This window comes from Microtus ochrogaster, chromosome 7 (genome assembly GCF_000317375.1).
Source record: "Microtus ochrogaster isolate Prairie Vole_2 chromosome 7, MicOch1.0, whole genome shotgun sequence".
In the NCBI taxonomy this organism is placed as follows: Eukaryota; Metazoa; Chordata; class Mammalia; order Rodentia; family Cricetidae; genus Microtus; species Microtus ochrogaster.
Window position 1 is genome coordinate 22,694,824 of NC_022014.1, and position 11,181 is coordinate 22,706,004.

Below are 11,181 nucleotides of genomic sequence, written 5' to 3' on the forward strand. Positions count from 1 at the left end.
CTGGGGTCTGAAGCCACTGGTTCAGCAAGCTGCAGGCATGGCCACCAGCCCAATGGGGTTCTCTACAGAGGCAGAAGAGTTACCAGCATCTTGCAGTGCACCTGAGAATGTGGCTAGACTGCTTCTGGGGAGAGGCCTAGCTGACAGTGGCTGGTGACAAAGGTGCAGTTTCCACAAGCCCTGTCTTCCAATCTCTCCACATCTGTGGGAGATACAAAAGCTAAAAAAAAATAAACTCTTTGTAACAGTACATATGCTCTTTAAAACAGAAAACCAAGAAATGGGAATTTTGCCTACATGTATGAGGTGGTGCCTGGTGCCCTCAGAGGGCCTTGGACCCCTGGGATTAGAGTTACAGACTGTTGTGAGCCACAATGTGAACCAAACCTGGGACCTCTGGAAGAGCAGCTAGTGCTCTTAACCACTGAGCCATCTCACCAGCCCCCATATACTTATTTTTAACAAGGACAGCAAAGACACTAACTGAAATGCTATACTTGCCTGGATGGCGTAAGTTTACTTTGCCCTGTCCTGGTACTCAAGACGAATGCTTACACAGTCTCAAGGAAGAAGAGCTTCCTAACTATGGGCACTGCCGCCTCCCTGTTCACAACGAGCTGAGTGAGGTCAGGACTGAGCCTGGGTCGAGCTCAATTCTTAACAGTCAACACACTGCCTCCTGATCTTTTCACTGCAAGGAGGCATACCATCTACACTGAAAAACCTGGTTGGAATTCAGAAGTAGAAAAGTATGGCTGCTCCAGTGGCTGGAAGCAGAGAACAATGAGGTGGTTCTCCCACACAACCAACTGTGGAGGAAACAACTGGCTTCGCCCCTGAAGCAATGCCAAGCGTGTAGAAACTGCTCCATAGAAGAGCCCTGAAAGTGGCCGGCATCCTCCTTCCTTTCAGGCCATTTCTTTCACCGTAGGTAGTAATCGATTGCAGCAGAGAAAGCAGCAAAACCTCCGCAACCTATGGCCCCGGCCTTCACACCAGCTGCAAAGCAAACAGGGGCAGGTGTTACCATAGTAACAGGTGCTATACTGGACTTCCAAAAATTTTGCACTACAGATGCAAAGAAACCAATTTAAGCATGTTCAATCATTCAAACTCAGTGTCTCATTAAGATTTCAATGAAGCAGCATATTCCATCCAAATCACTGTGCTTCGTTTAACTATACATTTGCTTGGTTCTCATTCCAGACAATTACTGTTTCCAGTTGTATAGAACTAGCCCCTCAAAGTCAAGAAAACTGGTTGAGGCAAGTGGCCCTTGAAATCAAATGAAAGCATAAGGCCTTATACCCTGATGTGTTTATGGGATAAATTCCTGGGAAGGTGATCAAAGCAGCCCTGAAAAAGCTACACTACAGGAAGACCAAAAGCTGCTCTGCCAACCACGCATGGCAGTGAGGAGCCAGTGCAGCTTTACTGACAGCACACCACTGGCTCTCAGAGGATACGAGGCTTCTGCTTCGGGTAAGTCAAACTGAGTGATGGAGAGTGGCCCAAAAATACGTGCTGCTTCTAGGAAAAGTTCAAGTCCTTGAGGCCAATGCTCCACACTGGAATAGGAAGGAAGTCAGGGCTGGCTTCTTTCCAGCTGATAGTCTAACATTCGAGGATGGCTGCACTTAGCTTTCCTCTGTCGTTCCCTCTGCCCCTTGTATTTGAAATTTGTGTGTGAGTGTGTAAATGCCATGTGTACACGGGTGTCGGATCCTCTGAAGCCACAGCTGCAGAGAGCTGTGAGGCTGAGGAACTGAACTCTGTAAGAATAGTACATGCTCTTAACCACTGGACCGAGCCACTTCTTCAACCAGCCACCCCCCCACCTTGGTCTTTAGAGATAAGGTCTCTTGACTCCTCCTGAGTGATGGGCTTATATGCATGTATCATCATGCCCAGTGTGTACTTAGATTCCAATCAGCAGGAATTTAAGAGTCCCCAACTGCAGAAAGACACAGCTGTTAAAATTCATATACAAAATTAACACTGGCCACTGGGGCTGGGGCTGTAGCTCAGTACTAGAATTTATGCTTAGTGTTTACAAGGACCTGGGGGTTCCCAGGACTGTAAAACAAGCAAAACCCTGACAACAGTATTCAATTAAGAAAAATGTTCAGACACTTGAAATGGCAGGAAATGAACTCTCAGCACAGCCTGCAGGTGCAGACAGATGGAGTGCTCGGGGCTGTGACTTAGCTAGGCTTCTGCACCATCCTGCATGCCAACATACTACTTCCCATGAGAACATCATCATCTCACGCACTCAATATGGAAGATCTAGCTCTATGGTTAATCATGGGTAATTTCCCCATGCTTTTGAGAACAGCAGGGGACACTTTCAGTCATCCCATCCTCAAAAGCTATAAGCATCTGGCCACAATGCACATGATCTCATTCCACACACCAGCAAAGATTTATCTGGGGGCTGGAGAGATGCTCAGCAGTTAAAAGAGCATTTGTTCCTCCTGTAGAGGACCCAGGTCTAGTTCCCACCAGCCACATGTAGTTCCAACCCAGGGAACCTGATGCCCTCTTCTGGCACCAGGCACACATGTGGTACACAGCAGGCAAAACACCCATACAAATAAAAATAAATAGTTTTTAAAAAGGAAGATTTGATCTGGTCCAAAATCTCTGGAGTGCCAAGGATTAGACAGCCTAATGTAAATGGATATATATTAAAGTTCCTAGAACCAAGAGAACATGGAAGCAGCCAGGATTTATTTGTCAGAGGGAAGAATATCAAGCATCCTTAGAACACTCATGCTGAGAAATGTCAACATCAGCACGTTGTCCTGGACCACAAAAGAAAACCACTCGAGAGCTGTTTACCAACCTCTGAAACCAATGGCTCCGCCGGTGATGCAGCCGCTGATGACGCTGTTCTTCCAGTCTGACTTTCCCCGGTACTGTGGGTGGAGAGATGCTGTTTAGAGCCAGGGAAACAAGCCAGGCCACACGGCTGAGGAAGGCTTCCTGCTGCCTAGTTTACTCCTACCCAAAGGAAACCCTTAGTTTTCAAAAGGGCAGCTCCTAAGAGTTACATGTGCTTATACATGTTTCCTGCAGGTGGCACCAGAGGGTTGAAGTCAAGTCAAGCATTTGGGGGATAATTAAAACTTATGTTCTCCAGTATAATTTTTTAAATCTTACTTCTTTATTTACTTTCTGTGTGTGTGAGCACGTGTGGAGGTCAGAGACCTTCTTCCACAATGTGGATCCCAGGGATTGAACTCGGTGGCAAGTGCTTTAACCCTTTGAGCTATCTCACTGGCCCTCTCCAGTATAAAACATGAACCTGGGTGGAGATGTGGCTCAGTGGTAGAGCACTTGCCTATTGTGCATAAAACCCCAAATTCAATCCCAGCACCAAATAAATAGGGAAAAAGATCACTTTTTGCCTATAGAAGATTAAAAAAAAAAAAAAGAAGCAAACCCCGTATTATAAGTATGTAAAGAGTTCAATTAGAGACTAATCTAGACCAAACTTTGACATTTTAAAATGCTTGTTTTGAGGCAAAGTATTCCTATGTAGCCCAGGCTGGCCCAGATCTCATGCTCCTCTGCTTCAGCTCCTCTGGGAAGTGACAAACACAGAGCACATCTCTCTAAGGCTTGACATTGCTAATCTGCAATCCAGGAAGAACACCAGGAACACTGCTCCTGTGTGACGGGCTGCAAATGGTGGTGCGCGCCTTTAATTCCAGCACTAGGGAAGCAGAGTCAGGCGGCTCTCTGTGAGTCTGAGGCAGCTTGGTCTACGGAGCCATTCTAGGGCAGCCACTGCTACAGAGAGATTGTAACTTGAAGACAGAAAAGGTGTGTGATGGCAGCAGAGGGATTTCTTAGGAAGGAAGAGGCACTTACAGATTCTACCAGACACTCAGTACACGAGAACATGGCGCCCACGATGGCAAAATTTTTGGCGTATGACATTCCTCTTTGTCCCATGTCTTTCAGAACTTCTTTTGCGGTTGGTGTCCGGTAAGGGTCCTTAGGGTCAAAGCCTACATTAGTATCAATGCCGGCTGTAAAGACCCCAAATGCACCTCCCAAGACAAATCCTAGGAACAAGCAGAGACAAGAGTTCTGCACACTCCGGACTACCATGTTGGGATACTGGAAGACGGCCTTTTTAGTCTCTTACCACTCAGTCTCAGCCCTGCTTCCTCCACAGTCACACTTGCAGCCCCCCCCAACTCTTCTAGGTTTTCTTCTTCATTTTCCAGTCTTTCAGCTTTAACCCTGTTTCTCTGTAGAGCAGCCACCCTCAAGCTCAGCTACTGACTTTGCATACCATTCCCTTACCCATGCCAACATTCGTAACCGTCACCGATGGTGTCACCACACACTCTGGAAAACTCTTTGTCACAGCAAGTTGGGAAGTAGGTGTTATTCTCTTTGTCTAGCCTTTTTTTTATATAATTTATTTAACTTTATTTTATGTGCATTGGTATGAAGGTATCATATCCCCTGAACTGGAGCCACAGACAGCTGTGAGCCGCCATGTGGGTGCTGGGAACCGAACCTAGGTCCTCTGGAAGAACAGTCAGTGCTCTCAATCCACTGAGCCATTCCTCCAGCCCCTATCTAGCTTTTTTGTTTGTTTGAGACAGGGTCTCACTATGTAGTCCTGAGTGACCTGGAACTCTGTAGAAGAGGCTAGCTCAAACTCAAGAGATCCACCTGCCTCTGTCTCCCAGGTGCCTGGATTAAAAGTGTGTGTCACTACCACCCAGCTGTCCTCTCTAAACTAAAGTTCAGAGAAGTAACTGTCTCCAATGCTGCATGACTATCATCTATCTATCTATCTATCTATCTATCTATCTATCTATCTATCTATCAATTTGAGACATAGTCTGTATAGTCTATATAGCTGTCCTGAAGCTTGCTATGTAGACCAGGCTGACCTCAAATTCATCTAGTGCTGGGATTAGAGGCCTGAGCCACCTCCCCCGCCATACCTGGCTTTTACAGGGAGGCTGGGTATTGAACTGAGATCTTCATGCATGCACAGCAAGCCCTTTTTACCATCTGCACTTTCTGCCTCGCCATTTCTGCATGGACGTCTTACAAGATCAATGTAAGTTCAGTGAAATTAGACACCACCTCCCCTCCCCAAATGTCTTACTTTCCAATCCCTCCAGCTCCAAACCTCTCTCTTCTGTCTACTACACTTGAGATTTGCTTTTTGTTTGTTTGGTCTGTTTTTTGTTTTGTTTTTATTTTTGAGATAGTGTCTGCATCATGTAATTCCTGGCTGTCCTGGAATTCACTATATATTCTAGGTTGGCCTGGAACTCTGAGATCGGATTGCCTCTTTATCCCCATGTTTTAAGACTTGAACTCCTGCTATTTGGATTTCTTAAATGCTTTTCATTCCCGAGAAATGTAAACTCATCTACAATTAGTTAACCCTTTTCCCTGCACACTGGAAGAGTGCTGGACGTTCTCAAATCCTCCAGGTTAATTAGTGGGTTTTTGTTTGTTTTTCTAATGTCCCATTCCACCCCACGCCGACTAATTACACTGGCCTTAAGTTTTTCATTTGTTGTTGGTTTTTGGTTTGGTCTGGTTTTTGAGACAGGGTATAACGTAGAACTGGCTGTCCTGGAACACTCTTTGTAGACCAGGCTAGCCTCGAACTCACAGAAATCCATCTGCCTCCGCCTCCCGAGTGCTGGAACCTCAAACTTCTGGCTTGAGGACCTTTGCATTTGCAATGCCCTATGTGTCTGCAGCACTCTTCTGCCCGGGGTCCAAAAATTCTCTATCAGGGCTCCTGTCACTGTCACCCATATTCCCACTGCCCAGCACACGACAGTTGCTTAAGTCACAACTGTTTGAATGGACAAATGAATGAACAAAGGCAGGTACTTAACAATCTGCATGCCCTGGCTGTAGTTCTGATTCTCCGTTCCGATTCCCAACAGTGAATGTTAACCCCAGGATTAAGAGAGGCATCTTCGGGTTCATTGAGGCAGTCTGGGGGCAATCAAGGTAGAGACCCACACGTGATTCGCCTCCCAGGCGCGGGGTCTTAGCAAAGAACCCCAAGGCCCTCCAAGTCCTCAGCCTCCCAAGGGTCCCACGAGCCTCGCCTCACCTCCCACGCAGGCTAGCACAGCCTTGAAAGCGCAACTTTCCATCGCCCTCTCGATCATCTTCTGCTCCTCGCTCTTGGAGGGACTCGGGATCCCGCCCAGGCTGCCAGGCTCCAGGAGCCGGGGCTGACGCTTGTCACCCACCAGGTACTGCAGAAGAAGGCTGTACTGCAGCGGAGCTTCAGCGGAAGCTGCCGCTTCGGAAGCTGAAGCCCCGGCCTTTGGGGCAGCCGCCGCCATGACGGTAGGAGCTCTAGAACCTTTCGCGTCCTACTTCCCCCAGCAGATTCCACACGCTTGCCTAGGTGTCCAGCCATCGTGACGCAGCTGCAGATTCGCCACATTGAGGAAGCTGCGGTAGCAAAAGTTGGCCTGTGCACCAGCGTCAAGGAAGTTACAATGTTTCCCCAGAGCCTCTTGTAAATACTGACTCGAGTCTGTAAGGCATTGCTAAAAGACTGACAACAAGATTCAGGGTCTCCAGATCACCCCTGTCAACTAGGTGACTCCAGTGCAGTGCGTGCCGGGATTTGTAGTTCTAACTTCAAACATCTAAATACATTTCCCAGAAAGCTGTGCGTGCGCTCGTCCGGCCGCTTCCTCCAGAAAGAAGCTCTAGTTGGTAGCGGACGAAGAAAGGCCGGGCTCCCGCTAGACTGCAGTTTGTTGAACATCCAGCAGGAGGCGTGCGTGCCCGCTTTGTTGCCATGTCAAGCTGCAGAGATCCTGCCACCTCAGTCAGGTAGAACTACAGGCTGGTTGGTATTCTGCGATCAAATAATGGTACGTGCTTTGCAAGCAAATGTTGAACCATGGCATAAAGGTGTTTAATAGATATTTTATTATACCTTTGAGGAGAAAGAAGGGACCAACAAAGAGCTGGGTGGTGGTGGCACATGTAATCCCAGCAGAGGCAGTTAGATCTCTGAGTTCAAGGCCAGCCTGGTCTGCAGAGCCACACAGAGAAACCCTGTTCTGAAAGAACTAACTAACTAAATAAATAAACATTGGGGATTGTGGAGGGGGTGAGGAGGAGGGGAAGAGAACATGAGGGAAAGGCAGACTGTGGTAGCTGCGATTCTGATCCATGCGCAGCAAAAGCTCTACCACCACACTATGCCTTCAGTCTCAGGCTGACAATTCCTTTCTCTGTTTTAGCTAAGACAAGCACTCATAAAACCAGAAATGGTTACAGATGCATGTTTGGTGTCTAAAAACCTCTGAGTTCTTGCTTCTGCCCCCACCAGGCCATCAAGCAAGCTAAGTCTGAAGTTTCCAGTGGTTTCTTAGCTGTCAAATTGTCCTAAACCTCTCGGCTGTATGTGACACATCGGCCACTCTTTCCTTTGATGTTTTGTCAGGGCTGTTTTTGAAACATTAAAGTGTGTGTGTGTGTGTGTGTGTGTGTGTGTGTGTGTGTGGCGCACACACACACGTATGAGTGTGTGCGTGTGCAGGTGCCCACAGAGGCCAGAAAAGAGTATAGATCCCCTGGAGCTGGAATTCAGGTGGTTATGAGCCACAGATTCGTGCTGGGGACTAAATTTGGTGGACGAACAGCAAGTCTTCTTAGTCTCTGTGCCATCTCTCCAGCCTGATTTCCTCAATTTTGATTGAGCTTTCTCTCCTGCTTTTGCGGCAGCCTCTCCAGTTGCTCTTAGACTTCTTCGTACACAACTCTGACACTTTGCTATTCTTCCTGGTTCATCCTCTGTTAATTAGTGTTTAGTCACTTCTAAACAACTGTGAGCCAGGGCTCCAGTTCATGCAAAGATTTTAAGAGTCAAAGTTGGATCTGGAAAGCGGTGCGCGCCTTTATCCCAGCACTCAGGAGGCAGAGACAGGTGGATCTCTGTGAGTTTGAGGCAAGCCTGGTATGTTGGGGAATATTATTTTAAGATATGTTACTTTTGTTTATGTTGTATTTGCTTAACACTGTGAAGCAGTGTTACTGTGCCTGTCTAATATACCCAATGGTCTACTAAAGAGCTGAATGGCCAATAGCGAGGCAAGAGAGAGAAATAGGTGGGGCTAGCAGCAGAGAACATAAACATGAGGAAAAATCTGGGAGAGAAAAGAATCTGGGAACAAGAGAGGAAGGCTGAGGACTTCAGGGGCCAGGCACCCAGCTGCACAGCCAGACGTGGAGTAAGAAGGAAAGAAAAAGTATTCAGGAATAGAGAAAGAAAAAAGTCCCAAGCTGGGCAGTGGTGGCACACACCTTTAGTCCCAGAACTCGAGAGGCAGAAGGAAGCAGATCTCTGTGAGTTCGAGACCAGCCTGGTCTACAAGAGCTAGTTACAGGACAGGCTCCAACGCTACAGAGAAACTCTGTTTCGAAAAACCAAAAAAGAAAACTCAAGATGGTGGGTGGCTTGGGGACCATGTGGTGAATTAGGAGAAAGCCTAATTATGTCTTCCCCGGTATCTATAAGCCCCTAGCTGATCTGTGCTTCTCTCGGGTGCTGTCTGCTGCTGGGGCTCAGAAAGAAAAGAAATAGCTCAAGTTGAGAAAGTCCATGTTGGACCTGCTCTGGTGGTACATGCCATTAATCCCAGAACTCAAGAGGTAGAAGCAGATGGATCTCTGAGTTTGAAGCTAGCCTGGTCTACAAATCGAATTCATGCTTAAAACAAAAACAGGAGAGGGGGTAAGTGGGGAGAGAGGGGAGGGAAAGCCCAGGTTGAGTGTAGAGTATTGCATTTGGGCATGAGCTACGTATGCCTATGCTATCAATGGAACGTTTCACAAGCCCCGTGACTGGCAGAAGGTAGGTGCCAGCCGATGCTGCCTCGGTGACTAAGCTGTTGTAGACAGTTGGTATTGGGCAAGTGCCTTTAGTTTTAGATTTTATTTATTTTAAATTTATGCCTATATGTGTTTACTTGAATGTACATCTGTGCACCAAGTGTGTGTAGTACCCTGGAGGCCAGAAGATGGCACCAGATCTCCTAGGACTGGCATTATATAGATGGTTGTGAAGCCAGGAACTATGGAAGAGCAGCTAGGGATCTCAACTGCTGAGCCATCTCTCCAGTCCCTGGACAGATGATTTTTTCACTTAATGTCCTCTGACACTGGAGAAAAAATGGGAGCTACAGGAGAACTAAGAACTTTTTTCACACAAACACATACACACACACCCTTCCATACCTGCCCTCCCTGATGCCATCTAGACAAATCATACTTTCCTTGCATTGCGTGCACACACACACACTGATTTTTTGAGTCCACTCCTTTGCTTTGGTACCCATTGGCATGGAAGGTGTGTTATCCCCCATCATTTCATGGTCAATAGACTGCTACTTTCTTGCCTCCTGCCCAAGTCTTCAAACCATTCCCAGAAACATCTTTTAGCACCCAAATGAAATTGCATCTGCTGCTTCAGATTCTTGTTGCGGAATATTTCTTTACACTGTGTGAAGATGTGTCACTGTGATTGGGTTAATAAAGAACTGAAATGGACAACAGGCAGGCAGGGAGAGATAGGTGTCTCTTCCAGGGACAGAGAGGACTCTGGGAAGAAGAAAGGAGGAGTCGTGGGTGAGACAGAAAGAGGAAACAGGAGGTTCAAGATTGAAAAGGGGTGATGTCAAGTGGCAGAGCATAAATTAATATAAATGGTTTAATTTAAGTTGTAAGAGCTAGTGGGACCAGCCTAAGGTAATGGCTAAGCTTTTATAATTAATAAGAAGTCTCCATGTCACTATTTTTTTTTTTTTTTTGGTTTTTCGAGACAGGGTTTCTCAGTGGCTTTGGAGCCTGTCCTGGAACTAGCTCTGTAGACCAGGCTGGTCTCGAACTCACAGAGATCCGCCTGCCTCTGCCTCCCGAGTGCTGGGATTAAAGGCGTGTGCCACCACCGCCCGGCCATGTCACTATTATTATTAGCTTTTTGAGACAGAGTTTCTCTGTGAAACAGTCTTGACTGTCCTGGAACTCACTCTGTAGGCCAGGCTGGCCTCAAACTCACAGAGATCCGCCTGCCTCTGCCTCCCAAGTGCTGGGATTGAAGGTGTGTGCCACCACCACCTGGCTCCATATTCTTTTTTTTTAAGATTTATTTATTTATTAAGCATACAATATACTGCTGGCAAGGAACGCACCAGGTCTCATTACAGATGGCTGTGAGCCACCATGTGGTTGCTGGGAATTGAACTCAGGATCTCTGGAAGAGCAGCCAGTGCTCTTACCCTCTGAGCCATCTCTCCAGCCCCCTGGCTCCATATTCTTAATTCGACTCCATATTCTTAATTAGAAGTGATCTGTCAGAATCATTCTTGTTTTTTGCTGGGTGTCCCGACACTAGAGAGGCAGAAGCAGGCAGGTCTCTGAGTTCAAGATCAGCCTGGTTACATAGTGTGTGCATATGTGTGTGTGTGCGTGTGTGTATGTGTGTGTGTGCATATGTGTGTGTGTGCATGTGTGTGTGCGTGTGCGTGTGCTTGTGTGTGTGCATATGTGTGTGTGTGCGCGTGTGTGCATATGTGTGTGTGTGTGCATATGTGTGTGCGCACACATGAAGGCGCCCACAGAGGCCAGAAGAATGATTCTCAGGACTGGAGTCTGGAGTCAGAAGTGGCTGTGAAACATCCACTGTGGGTGCTGGGAACTGCACTGCCCTCAGGTCCTCTAGAAGAGCAGCCAGTGCTCTTACTCACTGAACTCACTGAACCCCAGCCCCCTCAGAATCATTTTTGGGGTTTTGCTTGTTTTTGAGACAGAGTCTCACTGTGTAGTTCTCGTTGATTTGGAACTCTCTATGTAGACCACACTGGTCCTCATCTCACAGAGATCTGCCTTCCTCCGAAGGGCTGGGGTCAAAGGCATGTGCCACTATGCTTGGAACTCAGACTCATTAATGTTTCATGGTCTTTGGTGTGAGAGAAGTAAGTCTGAACTTCCGGAACTTTCTTTGTAGGCGCCATTCTTTTTTTTTTTTTTTCGAGACAGGGTTTCTCTGTGGCTTTGGAGCTGGAACTAGCTCTGTAGACCAGGCTGGTCTCGAACTCACAGAGATCCGCCTGCCTCTGCCTCCCGAGTGCTGGGATTAAAGGCGTGCGC

The 11,181-nt window shown here is 47.2% G+C and overlaps 2 protein-coding genes across 2 annotated transcripts in view; one reads left to right on the top strand and one right to left on the bottom strand.

The window, feature by feature from the left end:
* Window positions 1-489: 489 nt before the first annotated feature.
* On the bottom strand, window positions 490-6,527 carry Timm22 (translocase of inner mitochondrial membrane 22). The gene is made up of 4 exons (XM_005349517.3): window positions 6,119-6,527; window positions 3,880-4,076; window positions 2,849-2,921; window positions 490-999 (listed from the first exon to the last, which is right to left on the bottom strand). Exons 1-4 carry the CDS (start codon window positions 6,354-6,356, stop codon window positions 923-925), a joined length of 585 nt encoding a protein of 194 aa, XP_005349574.1. The 5' UTR covers window positions 6,357-6,527; the 3' UTR covers window positions 490-922.
* A 299-nt stretch (window positions 6,528-6,826) lies between these two features.
* Nxn (nucleoredoxin) overlaps window positions 6,827-11,181 on the top strand; it is a 160,876-nt gene continuing 156,521 nt past the window's right edge. Inside the window, exon 1 of the mRNA XM_026780594.1 lies at window positions 6,827-6,899. Within this exon, the coding sequence (XP_026636395.1) occupies window positions 6,897-6,899 (3 nt within the window). The 5' untranslated portion in view covers window positions 6,827-6,896. The remainder of the gene's footprint in view (window positions 6,900-11,181) is intronic.